General features: G+C 43.2%; 1 protein-coding gene across 3 annotated transcripts in view; it reads right to left on the reverse strand.

The window, feature by feature from the left end:
* Positions 1–22,629, reverse strand: part of ANKRD31 (ankyrin repeat domain 31) — a 408,642-nt gene that overhangs the window by 70,354 nt on the left and 315,659 nt on the right. For all 3 annotated transcript variants that reach the window (XM_075342271.1, XM_075342267.1, XM_075342277.1), the window contains one exon: positions 6,038–6,134. In XM_075342271.1, the coding sequence (XP_075198386.1) occupies positions 6,038–6,134 (97 nt within the window). The remainder of the gene's footprint in view (positions 1–6,037; positions 6,135–22,629) is intronic.

Below are 22,629 nucleotides of genomic sequence, written 5' to 3' on the forward strand. Positions count from 1 at the left end.
TATTTTCATGACTCTAAAAATTGTAGATTCACATTGAAGGCATCAAAACTATGAATTAAAACATGTGGAATGAAATACTTAAAAAAGTGTGAAACAACTGAAAATATGTCTTATATTCTAGGCTCTTCAAAGTAGCCACCTTTTGCTTTGATTACTGCTTTGCACACTCTTGGCATTCTGTTGATGAGCTTCAAGAGGTAGTCACCGGAAATGGTCTTCCAACAGTCTTGAAGGAGTTCCCAGAGATGCTCAGCACTTGTTGGCCCTTTTACCTTCACTCTGCGGTCCAGCTCACCCCAAACCATCTCGATTGGGTTCAGGTCTGGTGACTGTGGAGGCCAGGTGATCTGGCGTAGCACCCCATCACTCTCCTTCTTAGTCAAATAGCCCTTATATAGCCTGGAGGTGTGTTTGGGGTCATTGTCCTGTTGAAAAATAAATGGTGGTCCAACTAAACGCAAACCGGATGGAATAGCATGCCGCTGCAAGATGCTGTGGTAGCCATGCTGGTTCTGTATGCCTTCAATTTTGAATAAATCCCCAACAGTATCACCAGCAAAGCATCCCCACACCATCACACCTCCTCCTCCATGCTTCACGGTGGGAACCAGGCATGTAGAGTCCATCCGTTCACCTTTTCTACAAAGACACGGTGGTTGGATCCAAAGATCTCAAATTTGGGCTCATCAGACCAAAGCCCAGATTTCCACTGGTCTAATGTCCATTCCTTGTGTTCTTTAGCCCAAACAAGTCTCTTCTGCTTGTTGCCTGTCCTTAGCAGTGGTGTCCTAGCAGCTATTTTACCATGAAGGAATGCTGGACAAAGTCTCCTCTTAATAGTTGTTCTAGAGATAAGAAGGTGTGTCCAAACATTTGGTCTGTACTGTAGATGAATGAGAGGAGAATCCTGACACAGAATCAATGATTGCTTTTCCCAGTTGGAAGGAGGATAGGGAAGTCTAGATAGAAGACAATCTTTTCCCTGCAAGAGAGAAGGGTGAACTGGTATGGAACTAAGCAAATGAGATCAGGTCAATGGCAGCCATCATTTTTCCAAAAACACTCATGCAAAAGAAGAGGGGGAAGGGCAAGGGAGATTGGATGCCAGTCTGTAGTTCTGACATTTTATTCTCTGGAAGAAAAACTTTGGATTGATCATTGTTGAACAACATTCCACTATTCTACTAATGCATAAAAGGGCATTGACAGTGGAAATGACTTTCGTGAACACTCTTGGGGCCATGGCCAGTCCGAAGGGGACAGCTATAATTAGAAGTGGGTGGGACATCAAAGCAGAGAAACCTTTTGGTACAGTAGAATAATGGTAATGTGGAAATAGGTGTCTTGGATGTCCACTAAGCCGACCACCATGGAGTCTACAACTGAGTGAAGGGACTCCATTCTGAAGCCAGAACCACTTGTTCAGCAGCTTTAGATCGAGAATGAGGAGAATTAAGCTGCCTACTTTGGGGACAACAAAAAGGTTTGAATAAAACCCGTTGAACCATTCTTAAGAGGGCACTGAAACGATAGAACTGAATGTAGAAGGGAAGAAATGGCTTTGAAAAAATACGGGAGACAGAGAGGGCATCAGAGGAGTACATGATAGAAAAAAAAAAAGATTGTTGGAGGAGCAAAAAATTCTATTTTGTGTCTGAAGGAGACAATTTCCCCGACCCAGGTGACAGAGGGCCACCCAGAAAGGGTTCTTTGGTGGGGGTGACCTTGCTGTTTCTGTTTGGTGAGCACTTAGCAGGATAACGGCATTGATGCCAGGAGGGAGCTAGCTTGAGGGATGGCTTTTTCTTTTCGCTTCTCTTGACAGCTGGATAAGAAATGCCAAAAAGACCAAAAGTGATGCAGCTTTCTGTTGCTAGAGTATCAAGTAGGTCTCGCTTGTGACAGCAGGATGTTCTTACCACCTGAGGTGCCTAAAATGATCTTGTCAAGTATTTATTTGAGCAGGCAAGAGCCGCAGAAAAGCATTCTGCCCGCTAGAGAACAATTTGATGCGAGATTCAGATTCTATGACTTGAGCCAAAAGACTCAACACATAACCACAGTGTTGCTGGAAGCTTGAGTGAAACAACTAGCTGTTACAAGAGAGGCAGAGCAAAGATACTAACCCACATGGGCAATCTAATCTTAAACGTCTGCCAACTTGGATGATGGGGACCTGCACTGCATGCCTTGGAATATATGTTTTGCCCAGGCAGTAAAAGCCAAGACACCAGATGGTCCACCGAGGCAGAGGAAGACCAGATAGTGACAATATCTGCTTGAAAAGGATAGAAAATTTGCATGCATTTCTGTCCATAGAAATGCCATTCCGGCTGCACCCACCACTTGTCTGGCACCTAACAGAATTTGGTGTGGTTAGAGAAAATTATCTGAAGATGCATCTGACCCTCCTGAAGGACACGAAGTTTGCAAGGGGTGAGGAGTCCACTTCTTTAATGTTTAAGAAAAGGTTCGCAAGTCTGATTCAGAGCTATCGTCCAATATCTGAGGAGACCAATCCTCAGGGAAGATGAGCAGGATATTGAGCACAGTCTAGGAATCATGGAGAGAGCAGGAGATCAAGATTAGCAACTCACTGTAGGCCACTTAGACCGCTGGTGCAGTGTAGCTGGTGGGTCTACCTGGGCAGCTGGTCAGTGGTCATAATACCTGATGCAGTAGTAGACATGGGTAGCCACTCGACAATGTTGACCAAGTTCTCAAACACCTTGGTCAAGTCCGCTGTACAAAGAAAGGACAATTGCTCTAGCTGGCAGGGTAGAAGAACAATCGTTGCAGGCCATGGAGGACCCCTAAAGTGGGGGGGAGAGCGATAGGTGGGTGCAAGTTATAATGGGTTGGCCTGAAGGGAAATTAGTTTTACATTTCATGCAGGCAAAATGCATGATCAGAGGGGGGCTGAGCAGGTTGACATGTACAGTCTTCTATGAGGCTAGATATGGTGGAGAGTAGATAAAAAAAGTGACAAGCCAAAGTCTTGGAGTCCTGGCCTGAGGAGGGAGAAAGAGAACGGAAACAGCATTCCTGTGGTCTGGAATGCGATATCTGACAGAGGGCATGCTGGGGGCTGATGGCGTCGGCAGGGAGAGTGGACAATGAATTAAAATGGTGGTGTCTAGAAAAAAGAAAGAGATGGAGCAGCTGCAGAGCTGGATGAGAGCCCGCACGAGCACCTGATTGGCTGAGGAAAAGGGGTTGTGGTTTACCGGGCTCAGGTAGGTCACAGCAGAAATTGAGGATTAAATATGAATTTGGTTCCAATAGGGTCAGAAGAGGCCAGAAAAAACAGAGACAAGAGAAGGAAAAGACAGAAGAAGCCAGGAAGACATGGAACTGGAAGGAATATGGCAAGGCATGTGGGCAAGGGGACAGCTCAATGCAGCAGAAGTGGTGAGGGTCTACTCACCTGTGCTGAGGAGACATAGTTAAGAGCAATGCATAGTTCTCTAGGTGGAGTAGGGTGGGCAGAGTAAAAAAAAAAAAAAATCATAAGTAGAAACCAGTCTGCCTCTTACATGACACTAAGCTAAACTGAGTAGCTTTGTGCCACTAGGTGGGTGGTAGCATGCAGAGGTGGAACCGACTACCGTATTTTTCGCTTTATAAGAAGCACCGGATTATAAGACGACCCCCAAATTTAGAGATAAAAAAAAGGTACAAAAATTAAAAATGGGTCCATCTTATACTATGGTGTTGTCTTACCGGAGGGGGGCAGCAGTGGTGGTGAAGCGGGGTCACAGGAGGCAGAGATTGTGCTGGCAGCCGCGGCGGGTCCGTGGCGTCAGCGGTGGGACAGTGGCGATAGCGGCGGCGGGTCAGTGGTGGAGCAGGCCGGTGCAGTGTGTGTTCCAGTCTGTCCACGGTCCCGGTTCAAATGATGTCCAAGGGCTCCAACTGCGCAAGCGCCAACTCCCGGAGCGGCGCGTGTGCTGATGGAGCTCTCATCCAAGAGTTCCATCTGCGCACGCGTTGACTACCGGCGCCATCATTTGAAACTGGGACCGCGGACACACTTGGATACCTGCCGTACAGCCACCGCAGTCCGCATGGCCACCCGCCCCCACGCATAGAGTGGCAACTAGCAGGCCGGCCACCCGCCCAGAGAGGCAGCCGGCCTCCAGGACAGAGAGGCAGCCGGCACCGACAGACACCCGGCCACCCGAACGCAGCCACAGGCACCCGGACACCTGCACGCACCCAAAGGCTCCCGAATGCACCTGGTCGCCGCACAGACAGCCCCCCCCCGTAAGCTATATTCGGATTTTAAGACGTACCCCTCATTTTCCTCCCAAATTTTTGGGAGGAAAAGTTTGTCTTATAATCCGAAAAATACAGTAGTTCTTTAGGTTGTAATTGTTATGGTAGTGCATGACTCGCAAGAGTGCAGTGTGAGAAAATCTCACGTTGCACTCGATCCAATGATATGCAATGAGGCAGCTCACATCTGCAATGTTTTCCTCAGCCCTAATCAGACTGAGGAAAAACATCACAGCATGCTGCGTTTGTCAGCGAGTCTTGGCTCACAAGATCGAATTACAGCTGGAGGACAATTGGCTCATGCTCGCAGAAGAGTTTGAGCCAAGTGTCTTTAGCATATCACAACGGATGCGCTCTCATCAGATGCATATACTAGTGTCACTCTACCTTTAATGTCAGCCTCCTGGTGTCAGCAGCATCAACCCATGGTTTCTTGCATCCCATAATAAAGCACCCAAGAATATGAGTTTCTTGGCTTCCTTTGAAAAGAAGCATAATCTCTGCCTGTGTCGCACAACATCGCTGTGACCGGCGAACCGCCTCCTTTCTAAGGGGCGGTTCGTTCAGCATCACAGCGACGTCACAGCAGTGTCAGTGAACCGCCGCCCAATAGAAGCGGAGGGGCGGAGATGAGCGGGACGTAACATCCCGCCCACCTCCTTCCTTCTGCATTGTGGCCGGGAGGCAGGTAAGGAGAGCTTCCTCATTCCTGCGGTGTCACACGGAGCGATATGTGCTGCCGCAGGAACGAGGAACAACTTCGTTACTGCTGCAGTAACGATATTTGAGAATGGACCCCCATGTCACCGATGAGCGATTTTGCAAAATCGCTCATAGGTGTCACACGCAATGGCATCGCTAAAGCGACTGGATGTGCGTCACAAATTCCGTGACCCCAACGAGATCACTTGAGCGATGTCGTAGAGTGTAAAGCCCGCTTAAGGGAATGTGTGCACGTTGCATTTTTTCATGCGTTTCCGCAGCGTTTTGAACAGCAGCGTTTCAATGCCAAAAAGCTTGCGTTTTGATTTCTAAGCAAAGTCTATGGGAATTTAGCAAAATTCGTCAGCACGATGCTTTTTTAAATGCAGCGTTTTGAGTGACAACATTTTGTCAAAATCTCTGCGTTTATAAAAGCAGCATGTCAATTCTTTTTTGCGATTTGGCAGCATTTAGCTAACATTGAAGTCAATGACCATTTTGAAAACGCATCCAAAATCAAAATCCTAGCGTTGAACATGCATTTTTGATGCTAAACGCATGCTCCTTTGTCAAAATTAAAGCATGCGTTTTTGGCATTATAGTGAGGTCAAGAGGTTTCCTTCTGCACTCACATCCATCCCAACTTAAAAAAAAAAAAAAAGAGTCAAACAATAAGTTAAATTTATTTTTAACATAAATATTAAATCTCAATAATCATTTTAGGAAAATTTATTATATTGTATCATTTAAAGCATGACTTATTTTTTTTTTTTCACTTTTTTCCTAGTGTTTGAATGTTCAAACTTTATTTAGTAGTGTCTTTGTATTGAAAACGCATCCCATTTTAAGTACTGAAAATGCATGTAAAACGCGGTCACAACGCGGCAAAAACGCATGCGTATTTCCTGCGTTTATGTGGTCAATACCAAATTGGACAATGACAAATTCTGCCAGAGGATGCGTTCATTTCTGCAAGGTACAGAACGCAACGTGCGCACATGGCCTAATGAAGAGGGGAAAGATTCTGCAGAGAAATAATGAAATAGAAACCAGTTACCTATATTTTTTTGCAAGTGTGTCTCTCTCAATTTTCTGCAGATTTACTATGTTATTAAGCACATTCTGTATCTCATTAAGTTCTTCAACACATTTTTCTGTACAGAAAAAAATGAAAACAAAATGGTAACAGTTATTCATCTTGTTAATCTGTTTACAAATTTGGATTATTAATAACCTTTAGTAGATGACCAACATGACAGATCTAAATCAGTGTTAGCTATACAGTCAATCCAGGTCCTTTACTAAGCAGTATATTGGATTTAATGGACACAATAAAATAGATTCCACATGTCTGTGAAGGAAAAAGGTCATCTCCGGCATATTCATTACATGGGAGTAGATATAGGGGATGTGTAAGTACTGGTAGCACCTAAGCATGGCTGCCTGAGAGCTCAAGAAATCTATGAATGAAAAGACAAGTGCATCATCCAATATATGTATAGAAAGAACTGATAATGTGGGTGAAAAAGCTAGCAAGTGGCTGCTGCTGCCTGCAGATCCTTATGGAACAATGCAAACCAAAAATCCAAACAAAAATTGATTGCTCAAGTCACTGCAGCTGAGGATGTATAGAGGTATAAAAGACAGAAACTGCTGGTAGTAAAAGGCTAGGTTCACCATGATTGCTGTGATAAGTTTTATTAACCCTTTCACCTAGAAGCCTGTTTTCACCTTGATGACCAAGCCAAATTTTTCAATTCTAACCAGTGTCACTTTATGTGGTAATACCTCGGGATCAATTCAATATATCCCAATGATTCTGAGACAGTTTTTTTCATGATAAATTGTACTTCATGATATTAGTAAATTTAGATTGATATGATTTGCATTTGTAAAAATATTTAAAATTTTAAAAAAATTGCAATTTTTGAAGTTTGAATATTTATGCCCTCAAACCAGTCATACTGCACAAAATAATTAATAAATAACATTTAGGGTGAGAACACATTTTGCGTTTTTACCTGCGTTTCTGCAGCATTTTGAGAAGCACCTTTTTCATGCCAAATGGCCTGCGTTTTGTGTTTCTATGATATTCTATGGATAAAAATGATTTCCAGACCCCACTTTGCGTTTTAAAACACTGCGTTTAATTTGCATATTTTGTGGCAAAAAACATGCGTTCAAAGAAGCAGCATGTCAATTGTTTTTGCCATTTCTGCAGCGTTTTGCTAACATTGAAGTCAATGAGAAATGGCAAAAACCAAGATTCCTTCAAAATCCTGCGTTTTGCCTGCTTTTTCAGTGCAGAAAACATGCATTTTGGACTACCAAAACGCATGCTTTTTGGACATCAAAATAATGATTTGATATGTCCCTTTACACACACACAAAATCCGACAATTAAATTTATGAAAAATATGCATTTATTGCTATATTTCCGATAAAATGTATATTAGCGCTTTAATTTTATAAATTACATCTATTTTCATTATTTTTCCCATTAACATAGTTTTTTTCTTTTTTTTTCTCTTTTTTCATTCTTTTTGACTGTTTAAACTTTATTAGGCAGTGTCTTGATGTTCAAAATGCATCTGTCAAAACGCAGGTGAAAACGCAGGTAAAAAGCACTGAAAACGCATCTAAAACATGCTAAATTCGCATGCGTTTTCAGCGCTAAATTTCAGAAAAAGGCAACTTTCAATGAAGCCCAAAAGGTGCGTTTTGAACTGCAAGTAAGTGAACGCAAAGTGCGTTCTGATTCTGACCCTTAGGCTATGTGCGCACGTGTGCGTAATTCATGCAGTTACGCTGCGCTTTGTAGTGCAGCGTAACTGCATGCGTCCTGCGTCCCCTGCACAGTCTATGGAGATTGTGCAGGGGCCGTGCGCACGTGGCATATTAGAACGCAGCGATTCGGCTGCTGCCCGAATCGCTGCGTTTTAAGAAGTGACATGTCACTTCTTCCGTGCGCTTTGCCGGCAGCCCCTGCTCTGTCTATGGCAGGAGCTGCAGGCAGAGCGCACGTTCTCGCCGGCACCATGCGCTTCAGAACGGAGCTTTTCAGCTGCGCTCTGAAGCGCACCTTTTAGGTGCAGTGCAGAGCGCACACGTGCGCACATAGCCTTACCACGTTTACTTTATGTCTACACCATTTTTGAATTTTTGTTATAGCAAGTTAAAAGTTTAGTAGTAATTTTTATTTTTTCCAACAAAATGTACAAATCAAATTTTTTATTGACCACTTCACTTTTGAAATGACTTTAAGAGTCCTATGTGTCAGAAAACCTCCCAAAACAAGACCCCATTATAAAAACAGCACCCCTCATAGTATTCAAAACTGCATTAACCCCTTCATGACCAAGGACATATATATGTGTATGTATATATATATATATATATATATATATATATATATATATATATATATATATATATATATAATGCCTGTGTCTGTCCCATCACACAGGGAGCCCACATTATTCCCAGCATTTGATTGCTACTCAGCAGACAAGTGCAGCTAACAGGTGTGGGTGGATCTCTGATTTTATCAATGGATGTGGTGAGCATTTTCAACTCACAGGTGCTTCACAGAATTTTAAAACACTGGACTGATAAAATATTTTATTGATTTATTTTTAGAAAAAAAAAATATGTTGATTTAGCCCCAAGTTTTTCAGTTTTATCAGAGAAAATGTGCCACCCAATTTGATGTGCAATTTCTTCTGAGTACAACAATGCCCGATATGTGGGGTAAAACTACTGTTCGGGCACACAGTAGAGCTTCATACGAAAGGCGTGCCATTTTGGAAAGCAGACTATGCTTGTATGGTTCCATGCTGTATTTCTAAAACCTTTGTACTGCCAGAAGAGCAGTATCCCCCACAAATAACCCCACTATGCTACTCAACAAATTTATGTATGAGTGTATTGTCAATATTGACCCCACAGGTGTTTTACATAACTAAATTAAAACATGAAAATGAAAAATTACATTTTTCAACAGAAATGTTATTTTAGCCCCAAATTTTTAATTTTCACAAGGAATAATATCAGGAAATGTTTATAAAGCAATTTCTTCCGAATGCAGCAATACCCAATATGTGGTCAGAAACTACTATTTGTGCATACGGCAGGGATTAGATAGGGAGAAACTTTATTTGGTTGTCGGAGCACAAATTTAGCAGGAATAATGTGGAGCGCCACTTGTAGAGCCCCTGAGGATGCAGAACAGGAGAAATGCCCCACAACTGCCCTCATTTTGGAAACGACACCCCTCATTGAATTCATCTGGGGGTGTAATGAATACTTTTATCCCATAAGTGTATGACAGTTTTCTTTATCATTGGGATGTGAGAAAATTAAAAATTACATTTGCTACAACACTACAGAGATTTTGTCAACATATTTAATTTTAATACTGCACCTGTAATATATTACATCACTATATACTACACCTGTAATACATTACATCACCATATACTGCACCTGTAATATTACATCACTATATACTGCACCTGTAATATATTACATCACTATATACTGCACCTGTAATATTACATCACTATATACTGCACCTGTAATATTACATCACTATATACTGCACCTGTAATACATTACATCACTATATACTGCACCTGTAATATTACATCACTATATACTGCACCTGTAATATATTACATCACTATATACTGCACCTGTAATATTACATCACTATATACTGCACCTGTAATATTACATCACTATATACTGCACCTGTAATACATTACATCACTATATACTGCACCTGTAATATTACATCACTATATACTGCACCTGTAATATTACATCACTATATACTGCACCTGTAATACATTACATCACTATATACTGCACCTGTAATATTACATCACTATATACTGCACCTGTAATACATTACATCACTATATACTGCACCTGTAATATTACATCACTATATACTGCACCTGTAATACATTACATCACTATATACTGCACCTGTAATATATTACATCACTATATACTGCACCTGTAATATTACATCACTATATACTGCCCCTGTAATACATTACAGCACTATATACTGCCCCTGTAATATATATCACTATATACTGCACCTGTAATATTACATCACTATATACTGCACCTGTAATATTACATCACTATATACTGCACCTGTAATACATTACATCACTATATACTGCACCTGTAATATTACATCACTATATACTGCACCTGTAATACATTACATCACTATATACTGCACCTGTAATATTACATCACTATATACTGCACCTGTAATACATTACATCACTATATACTGCACCTGTAATATATTACATCACTATATACTGCACCTGTAATATTACATCACTATATACTGCCCCTGTAATACATTACAGCACTATATACTGCCCCTGTAATATATATCACTATATACTGCACCTGTAATACATTACATCACTATATACTGCACCTGTAATACATTACATCACTATATACTGCACCTGTAATACATGCCATCACTATATACTGCCCCTGTAATATATTACATCACTATATACGGCACCTGTAATATATTACATCACTATATACTACACCTGTAATACATTATAGCACTATATTCTGCACCTGTAAAACTACATCATTACATTCCCATATACTACATCACTACACCCAAATATTACACCAGTTACCCTCGCAATTGTTCCCCCCCCCTCAGGTTATTAGTGACCACTCACCTCTCCCTCCTCAGGCACCTCCGTACGGGTCCCCCGCTGAGCTGCTTCTTCCCGGGTACGGGCCCCGGCTGCGCCGCTACTGTTCTTGTACGGGCCCCCGCCACTGCTTTTCTCTGTACAGGCACTGGCTGGTGCCGCTTCTCCTGCCGGGCGGGAACTTTTCAAATGACACACACGCGCTGTACTGCCGACATTAGGGCGCGCGTGTGTCACAGAGAAAGCTGCCGGGCAGGGAACAGAGGACCGATCCTGAAGCTCCGCACAGTGTAGCAGCGGAACGCAGGAATCTGTCCTCTGTTCCCTGCCCGGCAGCTTTCTCTGTGACACACGCGCGCCCTGATGTCGTCAGTACAGCGCGCGTGTGTCATTTGAAAAGTTCCTGCCCTGTAGGAAAAGCAGCACCACGTCTCCAACTCTGATCTAATGGGCGGGCCGGTCACAGACAGTAGGCGGGCCGGATGTGGCCCGCGGGCCGCCCCTTGCCCAGGTCTGGCCTAAGGGGTACTTTGCACACTACAACATCGCAGGTGCGATATCGGTGGGGTCAAATCGAAAGTGACGCACATCCGGCATCGCTGTCGACATCGCAGTATGTGAATCCTTTTACATACGATTAACGAGCGCAAAAGCGTCGTTATCGTATGATTGGTGTAGGGTCCGACATTTCCATAATTTCGCAGCAGCGACGGTATAATGTTGTTCCTCGCTCCAGCAGGCAGCACAGCTGTGTGTGAAGCCGTAAGAGCGAGGAACATCACCTTCCCTGCGTCCCGGCTGCAATGCGGAAGGAAGGAGGTGGGCGGGATGTTTACGTCCCGTTCATCACCGCCCGTCCGCTCCTATTGGCCGCCTGCCGTGTGACGTCGCTGTGACGCCGCACGACCTGCCCCCTTAGGAAGGAGGCGGTTCGCCGGCCAGAGCAACGTCGCAGGGCAGGTAAGTGCATGTGAAGCTGCCGTAGCGATAGTGTGCGCTATGGCAGTAATCACAAGATATCGCTGCTGCGACGGGGGCGGGGACTATCGCGCTCAGCATCGCAGCATTGGCTTGCGATGTCGCAGCGTGCAAACTACCCCTAAGGCTGGGTCCACACTGCACTTTTAGACACTGTTGGGTGCATAAGCTCGGGAGATATACACCCATCAGTGTGCACTGTCAGGATAGATCCCAAAGCATCCGTCAGTCAACTTTAAAAAGATGTATATGTGGCGCCCTGGACAAGCCAGGACGTCACAGGTACTGCAACAACACACCCTACACCCCGGTTAGGAACACCAAGGTCAAACACAAACCCTTGTTGCCTCCCTCCAGGGGCTGATGTCCACACCAGGTGGGGCGGAGCCAGGTGGTTGGCTCCTCCCACCGAGGAGTTCACAGTCCTGGAGGCGGGAAAGAAGGTCAGATAGTGACGAGGAGAAGAGTTGAGTTTAGGAGTTGGAGAGTGAGGAAGTAGTAGTGGAGGAACTGACTGACCGTGTCCGGGTACGTGGCCCAGGCACCTGACAGCAAGGTTGGCAGACGGTGGTGACCGTCTGAAGGAGAGGCCGATTGACGCACAACCGTGAGGACCGGAGACGGGCGGTGGCCCGCCGGTACCGAACCGGGGAGCGAAGAGAAGCCAGCACCATTCGGCAGGGCCTACGGACCCCGACCAGGCTAGGAGTCGCCGTAAAACCGGTAAAATCCGTCAGCGACGGGAACCTCCGGGGTTTCTCAGCAGTAAAGACCCGATTGAAGGCAACCGTCCAAACCGTGAGGGAGATAAAGCTACCGCCAGAACTAGAGCTCCCAGGGCCAGAGCCTGCGGGCAAAGGAAGGGCTCCCTTAGCCAACATACCTCTGGGGAGCGGGCTATCAGTGGGAAGCCATTGGGGCCGAGAACAGAATACCGGTGCAGGGAGAGACAGTTACCGCCAACCTCCTGGGAGTGACCGCCGCAGCCGTCTGTGGGACTCGTCCATCCAGCCGTTTGTTTTACCAGAGACTCCGTGTGCGTTACTGCCTGAGTAAGTACCACCGTGCCGTCTGGCACTGCGCTGCCCCGCGACCCTGCACCCAGCCAGACCCCGCAACCCACCTTCCGACCTCCACCACCGGGCCCCGGGACCACCAAACCCCCCTACCCACGTAGGGGAGAAAACATCTCAGCTGCTCTCTGTCAACGCTCCCGGGATCCCCGTACAGAGCAGCGGTGGTGTCCCAACCTCACCACAAACCGTGGGTGGCGTCACGGACAATATCCCTAAACCAAAACCATCCCTTTAACTCACGGGCGAGGAGCGTCGCTCGAGTCCCCGGGATCCAGCCCACCACTCGAGCCACCGACCGAGCGAGCCGCAGCAGCGGGACCCGAGCAGTGGGTGAGCGCAGCGTCCCCTCTCCGCTCGCGACATATACTGCATGGTAAACCTCATTGCAGTCTCCACCTGTATATACCAGAGCAATGTGCACTGCTATACAGTGAAATAAGTGCATAGTGGCAAGATGGGAGGCTAAAAGACCACATTTTTATCCTGCATCTGGTGAATGATTGGCTATGGTGACATTACACTATACATCTGTAAGGCCATGTGCGCACGTTGCGTCCAGTACCTTGCAGAAATGAACGCATCCTCTGGCAGAAATTGTCATTGTCAAATTTGGTTTTGACCACATAAACGCAGGAAATACGCATGCGTTTTTATAGCGTTTTTGCCGCGTTTTACATGCATTTTCAGTGCTAAAATTGAGATGCGTTTTCAATACAAATACACAAATAAATAAAGTTTGAACATTCAAACAGTAGGAAAAAAATGAAAAGAAAAAAAAAATAACTACCTTTAAATCACACACTATAATGATAATTTAACGAAAATGATTATTGTGATTTAAGAAATATGTTCCAAATAAAGTAAAAGTATTGTTTTACTCATTTTTTAAAGTCGAAATGGATGTGAGGGCGAATGAAAACCTCTTGACCTCACTATAATGCCAAAAACGCATGCTTTTATTTTATCAAAAAAGCCTGCATTTAGCATTAAAAAAGCATGTAAAACGCTAGAAATTTCTTTAAGGCCCCCTTCACACGCACATGTCTCCGGTACGTGTTAGGTCCGTTCCTGCACGTACCGGAGACACGGGCACACATAGACCCATTAAAATCAATGGGTCTGCGCACATGTGCGTGTTTTGCCATGGAACGTGTGTACGTGTGGAGCATACACGTGTCCGTGTGTTCCACACGTAGACATGTCCACATTTTAACACGGGTGTCACACGGCCCGCATACGGACCACATGGATGTAGTGTGGATGCAGTCCTGTGTGACACACGCCGGAGAAAACTCACGTGTCAGAGAAAAAAAAAAACAAACCTTTACTCACCTTCTCCAGCCCTCCTGTTTCTGCCGCTGCGGTTACTTGCTGCCGACCGCCGCTCATTAAGTATTCACTTCACTGCGGCCGGAAGCTGCAGCAGCGGGGAGTCTGCAGGACCGGAAACCGAAGTTCAGCACCACGGACAGCGACGCCAGGGACAGGTGAGTTGAAAGTTCTCGTTCTCCGTGTGTTATCACAGCTAACACACGGAGAACACACGTAGTGCCATAAAACACGGCTCATGGAGGGGAAAACGCACCTTTGACACGTCCATGAAACACGTGCGTGATTATCACGAACGTGTGAAGGGAGCCTAAGGATGCGTTTTGATAATTCTCATGACATCAATGTTAGCAAAACGCTGCCAAAATGGTAAAAACAATTGACATGTTGCTTCTTCTAACGCAGAGATTTTGACCAATTTTTGTCACAAAAAACGCAGCATTTTTGGACGCATAGTGCGCACACAATATGCCTATTTTTCATACACTTTGCTTGGAAATCAAAACGCATACATTTTTGCATTAAAATGCTGCAATTCAAAACGCTGCGGAAACGCATGAAAAAACGCAACGTGCGCACATGGCCTAAAAGTTTCCAGGTCTGTACTGTAGGCTAGATACACATTAGGGTGACCGGATCTCATGGGGGGGGGGGGGGGAAATGTCGGAATCTTGTTCGTCTAAACCCCACAAAACGATTCCCCTTTCCAGATATTGAGATAGCAAAAATTTGAGCTCGATCAGACGACGTTAACCCAAGCCGCTCGTTGCTCAAAGTTTGAAAAAATCCAAATTTTTGGCCAAAAAGCTGACATATGGAGCCATAACTCCAGAACGGTAAATAATAAAAACACGCTTAATATCTCAAAAGAAGGCTAATGTTGTTCTTCAAAATGTATATGTTACACACAGGGTGCATGTAATTTCTATTTTAGGGGTGGTGATTTTACTTCAGCGTACAACCGACCTTTTATTTATTCAGTTTAGTTTCTAAAGTGCCTTTGAGCTGGTTAGATCGAACAATTATCCAGTGAAGATATTTTAATGTTTTTTTTTAAATTTTCCAAGTGTGTGTGTGTGTTATTGTTTTTATAGCTATTATAGTATTATTTTAAAAGATATTTGAAAATATTTTATTGAAATTAAAGTTTGTAATATATTTTGTTTCGTTTTTCTAGTTAACTGTTATTTACCTATTGGACTCTGAAATGGCATTCACATCAGGTGTACAAAGCCGAAACAAGGATAAAATATTTCTTGTGGGCTATCCCATTCACCAGATCACCGGTTGTAAACTACCCTCAAATCGTCAAGTCTTATGTGCTTTATTTTATAATTTACGTACTGTGAAATTAACTGTAAGAGAATCAGCAAAACTGACCATATGAGAAGTGTTCATTTTTTGGGGGAAAGCTCGAATCCCGACTAAACATGAGCAAGATGCAATTACTAAGTTAGAAAAACTTCACGCCGAGTGGAGAAGTCTTCAAAAAGACCAGAAGAAAACATCGGAAACGGCCAAGAACAAATTTACACAGTTTATTGAAAAGTTGATTGATCTCTTTGATATTGCTCAACAAGATGCCTTGGCTATGATGAAATTGGAAGAAGATAAGGCGTTTCTCGTGAAACAAAGGCAGAAGGGCCGCCCAGGTTCCATGGCTGGAGTGGATCTCAAGTTGTCTCGAGCTGAAGAAATCAAGGCGCAAAAGGAACTTGCAAAAATGAACCGACAAATCCAAGAAGAAACTTTTGATATTGGTGAGTTTATTTTATTATTATTATTATTATTCTAAAAAGTAGATAAACAAATAAGTAAATAGTTTCATTATAATTGAAAGAAAATTGTACATGAGATCATCATTTGGCATCTTTATGATTGAGTTTATATTCTTAAAATAATACCTATTGATAATTAGAAGTAGGTAATTTAGTACCTATGTATTATTACTATTCTGCTAAAACGACAAGTTTTTATAGTCTTTTTTTTTCTCTTTCTTTTGTTGCTTCTCAGAGACGGATGATGAAGACAAGCTCGAAGAAGGAAAAGAAGAAAAAGATACTGAAGAGGACAGCATCTACCAGGAACTTGAGAGCTTGGAGGAAATAGACATCCCTGAAGAAGCTGCAGAAGATCCAGAACCACCTGAGAGCAAGAGGATGAAAGTTTCATTTGCAAGGGGCATTAAAGAGATTTTAAACATGAAATTATCCATTCTGTTAGATCGATGTAAGGTATCCGACAGAAATGCCACGAGAATTTTGATAGCTACTCTAGAAGCACTAAACCTTGACCCTCTTGAGTACAAAGTCTCGAAAACTTTATTACATTCTAGAAGGCAAATGTTCAGAGAACAATATACTAAAAATTTTTTAGATAAAGTAAACATTCCTGAAAAAGAGCCCGTGGTTGTCCATTGGGACGGTAAACTTTTACCGGGTGTTTTAAAACATGAGCAATGTGAGCGAATAGCTATTTCTATTTCATATGGCGAAAAGGAACAGCTGCTGGGAGTTCCTGTAACAGCAAGCAGCTCTGGAGAGGAGCAAGCCATAGCCATATATGAATGCCTACAGGAATGGGGTCTTCCCAACACCGTCAAGGCGATGTGCTTCGACACTGCAGCATCGAACACGGGAAGACTCAAAGGAGCATGCGTCCTATTGGAGCAAATGTTAGGAAGAGAATTGCTACACCTAGCTTGCCGTCACCATATCTTGGAAATTGTGTTAAGAGGCGTATTCGACACAAAAATGGGATCAACCACTGGACCTCATCCAGACATTTTCAAAAGATTCCTCACTGCGTGGCCCAAGATAGACAAAGGAAAATACGACACAGGTATCAGTGACAATCTAATACAAAAGCAGCTAACTCTAGAAGTAATTGCAAATGTTACTGCTGAATTCTAGACCAAATTAACTGAGAGCCACCTCAGAGATGACTACAAGGAGCTGTTGCAGTTGGTTCTCGTATTTGTTGGCTCACTAGACGGCAATTTTGTGGGTTTTAGAACTCCAGGAGCCATTCATCACGCTAGGTGGATGGCAAAAGCTATTTACTGCTTAAAAATGTTCAGTTTTCGTCGTCAATTTAAGATGTCTAAAGAAGAAGAAAGTTCTGTGCGTGCCATTTCTGTTTTCCTAGTTAAAATTTATTGTAAAGCTTGGTTCAATGCTCCAAAAGCTCATCTTGCGCCAAAGCAAGATTTAGGTATTTTGCATAGTCTGTTAGATTATAAAGAATGTAACAACGACATTGCAGAAATAGCCCTGACCAAATTTTCGAACCATTTGTAGTATTTGAATGCAGAGTTGGTGGGATTATCGTTTTTTGATCCCAATATTACAGACGATGAAAAGTTGTTAATGGCTAATAAATTGCTCAGTAGCACAGATGAACCATCAGAGCACGCTAGGGTTGTAAATCCAAAAGTTAGGAAATAAAAATGAAAAGAGGTAGTTGATGGAGGATTGGTAAATTTACTTACCAAAGAAACATTTACATTCTTTGACCGATTTAATATAAAAACAGATTTCCTAAGACAAAATCCAAACACCTGGCCTCAAAATAATGACTTCCAAGAAGGATTGAAAATTGTCAAAACATTAAAAGTAGTTAATGATATGGCTGAGCGTGGTGTTAAATTAATAACCGACTTTAACGACCTTCTGACAAAAGATGAAGAACAAAAGCAATATGTCCTGCAAGTTGTAAGCAAATGCCGAGCATTATATTCTGATGTTTCAAAATCTACTTTAACAAAAGGTCTAGAATAGATTAGATAACTATGTAAAATTATCAACTCATGTAGGTACTACGTCTGTATATTTTCTGTGTCTGTTTTGTATATATTATATACCTCATTTTTATATTTTAAAATAAAAAAATGTCATTAGACTTATCAGTATTACTTGTTTTTTTGTTATATTTCTACTTTAAACTCAAAAATATACCAAAAAAACCAAAATTTATCACTTAATAACAAAATATACGAAGTATGCTCCTACTGGTACCGGGTCACGTTCTTGGGGCTAAAAGCTGTTGTAACTCAGTTTGACTTAAAATAACAACAATTATGTATAAAATATAAATTTTGAAGAACAACATTAGCTTTCTTTTGAGATATTAAGCAAGTTTTTATTATTTACCGTTCTGGAGTTATGACTCCATATGTCAGCTTTTTGGCCAAAAATTTGGATTTTTTCAAACTTTGAGCGACGAGCGGCACGGGTTAACGTCGTTTGATCGAGCTCATATTTTGGCTATCTCAATATCTGGAAAGGGGAATCGTTTTGTGGGGTCCAGACGAACAAAATTCCGACATAGATTTTTTTGCGGTCACCCTAATGCACATGCGGAGTGTGCACCAAGCCTAAGGGGTACTTTACACGCTGTGACATCGCTAGCGATTGCTAGCGATGTCGAGCGTGATAGCATCCGCCCCCGTCGTTCCAGCGATATGTGGTGATTGCTGCCGTAGCGAACATTATCGCTACAGCAGCGTCCAATGCACATAACTTGTCAGCGACGTCACTGTGACCACTAAACAATCCCTCCCTCAAGGGGGAGGTGCGTTCGGCGTCATAGCGACGTCACTGCGGCGTCACTAAGCGGCCAGCCAATAGAAGCGGAGGAGCGGAGATGAGCGGGACGTAACATCCCGCCCACCTCCTTCCTCCTCATTGCCGGTGGAGGCAGGTAAGGAGATGTTCGTCGTTCCTGCGGTGTCACACATAGCAATGTGTGCTGCTGCAGGAACGAGGAACAACATCGCTATGTACGAGACAACGATTTTTGGTGTTTGGACGACTTCTCCAACACCAACGATTTTTGTCTCTTTTGCGATCGTTTAAGGTCGCTCGTACGTGTTACACGCTGCGATGCCGCTAACGACGCCAATTGTGCGTCACAAACACCGTGACCCCAACGATAAATTGTTAGCGATGTCGCAGTGTGTAAAGTACCCCTAAGCAATGTACAGGCTCTATTACAGCAACCCCATACATTGCTTGGTGGACAATGCCTGAATACTACAGTACATTTACTTCAATGAGCAATAAAGCTAATAAGTATTCATCTACTAACAAATGTGTGTGGTGTTAATGCTTTATGAGTGTAAGTATTGTTAATTTCTCTCTATATTCAATAAATAAAGATATCCCGTACACCGCTTTGGTCCGGATGAGTAGGGTTTTTTTTTTGTGTGATGAGATGAAGTTTTTATTGGTGCCATTTGAGGTTCATAATTTTTTTTATTTGCGTTTTATTCCATATTTTTGAGACACAGAATGAGCAAACAAAAAGACATTCAGGATTTTTCTCAGATTTTTTATACCATTTTACATTGTTCACTATGCATTTTACATGATAAGACAACTTAAAGGGACTTTGTCACCAGGTTTTCGGTCCCCCATCTGAGAGCAGCATAAGGCCTGTTTCAGACGTCAGTGAAAAACACAGACATTTTTCACTGAAGTGTTAAAAACGTCTGTCCCTCCGTGTGCCGTGATTCACGGCACACATGGGTTGCCCATGTGCAATCCGTGATACAAGATCTGTACTCCGTGAGTGCACATGGACGTATATTCACCTGTCCCCGCTCCCGCTGTTCATGGTGCTGAAGTCTCTGGCTCTGCTGCATCCGGCCGCCGCTGTCTCTCACCTCTGCAGCTACTTCCGGGTCGGCTCTGGCTGCATACATAAATATATGCTTGCCATAATGAGCTGGCCAGGAAGCAGCAGAGAGCAGAGGCAGAAGACAGCATCACTAAAGACGGGTGAGTTGAAAATGTTTTTTATTTTAAATGGCCGTTTTTTTCTGTCCGTGGGACATCAGTGATGCCAGAAAAACACGGACATGTCTCTGTGCGAAAATCGCGGACATGCGTATATGCCGCACGGAGACATGGTCAGTGAAAAATCACTGATGTGTGAGCAGACCCATTGATTTTACCCCTCAGCATAGTCTATGAGATTTCTATTTTGCTGTTTACACGGTGCATCTTTTTTGTCTTCATCTTGGCTGCGTTTTTGAAGATGCAGCATGTCAATTCTTTTTTTCGTTTTTCCAGCGTTTTTAAGCCCTTTCAGTCAATAGATTTGACTTAAAAAACGCATTGGGCAAAATGTGGTAAAAACTTGCATGCGTTTTTTGATGCGTTTCTGCCGCGGGTGTGTTTTTTGGGGCCAAAAACTCTGCATCTTTGTGGTTAGAAAAGATGCACTGTGTGAACATAGCCTTAAGGCCCTGTCACACACAGAGATAAATCTGCGGCAGATCTGTGGTTGCAGTGAAATTGTGGATAATCAGTGCCAGGTTTGTGGCTGTGTATAAATGGAACAATATGTCCATAATTTCACTGCAACCACAGATCTGCCAAAGATTTATCTCTGTGTGTGACAGGGCCTTTAGATGCCGGCGTACCCTCATTGTTTTTAAAGCAGAAGATGCTGCAAGGGAAACTCCTGCAGTGTTTTCTCTGAAGTTTTTTTTTATGCCAATTTGGTAGCTTTGCCACTAGGGTTTTTTTTAATGAATTCCACATATAACACAGTTACAGCTTCCAAGCCACCAGAAGAATGGTCGCTTCTTTTAGCTGTTTCAAGGCTTTTGAAGTCTGAAAGGTTTAAAATACAGCAGTGTCCAAATAATAGCAGTCCAATAAGGCTGGGTTCACACATAGCGACAACGACGTCGCTGTTACGTCACCATTTTCTGTGACGTAACAGCGACCTTGTGAGTCGCTGTTATGATCGCTGCTTAGCCGTCAAACACAGCGACGCAGCAGCGATCATAACGTCGCTACATGTGCAGAGAGCAGGGAGCCGCGCACACTGCTTAGCACTGGCTCCTTGCTCTCCTAGCTACAGTACACATCGGGTTAATTAACCCGATGTGTACTGCAGCTACATGTGCAGAGAGCAGGGAGCCGCGCACACTGCTTAGCGCTGGCTCCTTGCTCTCCTAGCTACAGTACACATCGGGTTAATTAACCCGATGTGTACTGCAGCTACATGTGCAGAGAGCAGGGAGCCGCGCACACTGCTTAGCGCTGGCTCCCTGCACTCCTAGCTACAGTACACATCGGGTTAATTACCCGATGTGTACTGCAGCTACATGTGCAGAGAGCAGGGAGCTGGCACGGGCAGCGAGAGCGGCGGAGGCTGGTAACGAAGGTAAATACTGGGTAACCAGGGAAAGGGCTTCCCATGGTTACCCGATGTTTATCTTGGTTACAGCTTACCGCAGCTGCCAGATGCCGGCTCCTGCTCCCTGCTCGCTTCATTTCGTCGCTCTCTTGCTGTCACACACAGCGATCTGTGCGTCACAGCGGGAGAGCGCCTTTGAAGAAAACGAACCAGGGCTGTGTGTAACGAGCAGCGATCTCACAGCAGGGGCCAGATCGCTGCTCAGTGTCACACACAGCGAGATCGCTAATGAGGTCACTGTTGCGTCACCAAAACCGTGACGTAGCAGCGATTTTGGTAGCGATATCGCTATGTGTGAAGCACCCCTAAGACTAAGCAGATTATTTACTGTTTATTTGGTACAAATTATATTACCACTTGTTAAACTATTTAACAATTGGTACAGTAGAGTCTTAGAAAACCTCCAGACTCGGCATTCATGATCTGCAGGTTTTTGAGCCTGTGCATTTGAATAATTAATTGAAAGGGTGTGTGTTCAAAATAATCGCAGTAAGATATGCTACTTTCAATAACTCGTTTTCTAGATACCACGAACAATGGCATCTTTGGAACAGCTACCAGCAAGGTCTATCGTAATTTCTAACCGGTTTGTTTTTCATGTATTTTGGTCAGCTTGCTCCCCATGCCTGAAAGAAATCTCCTCCTTCACTTGATTGCTTCAAACTTTTGGTCTTTATTTGCCAAAGTGGTTTCAGAAATTTTGTACATAGTTGTATTGTTTGTTTTTTTGTTATTGTGTGTAATTGTATTCTTTATAAATAGCTATGATATTTTCCTTTCTTTTTAAGGATTCATGATATATGGTTCTCCTACTCCCTTGTTCCTCCCCATTCCCCTTCACCCCCCCCCCTTGTTTTTGCCTGTTTCCCTATTAAACTTTTGCAATCCTTCACATCCTAACTTCCCCTTCTCTTCCTCCTTCCCTATCCATCAACAATTGTTTATTACTTGTACGAAATCATATGACTTATTACAAATTAATATGATGTTTTTACATGACCTTTCCCATATATGTTATATAATCCCTAATAAAAATATTTAAAAAAAAAAATAAACAAAAAACGCAGTGTGGAGGTAAATTAGTGACATCAATTATTCTATATATAACCAGGTGAGAATCAGGTGGCCCTTAATTAAGGGTGAAACCAGCCCACGTTGTGCATGCATTTCTCCTTGAAAGCCTAAAAAATATGGGTCGTTAAAGACACTGCTCAGAAGAACAGTGTACTTTTTTTAAGAAGTTGATTTGAGAGGGTAAAACTTATAAAGAAGTGCAGACAATGATCGGCTGTTCAGCTAAAATGATATCCAATGCTTTAAAATGGAAAGCATAAACAAAGACA

The sequence above is a fragment of the Anomaloglossus baeobatrachus genome, chromosome 1, assembly GCF_048569485.1.
Source record: "Anomaloglossus baeobatrachus isolate aAnoBae1 chromosome 1, aAnoBae1.hap1, whole genome shotgun sequence".
Lineage (NCBI taxonomy): Eukaryota > Metazoa > Chordata > Amphibia > Anura > Aromobatidae > Anomaloglossus > Anomaloglossus baeobatrachus.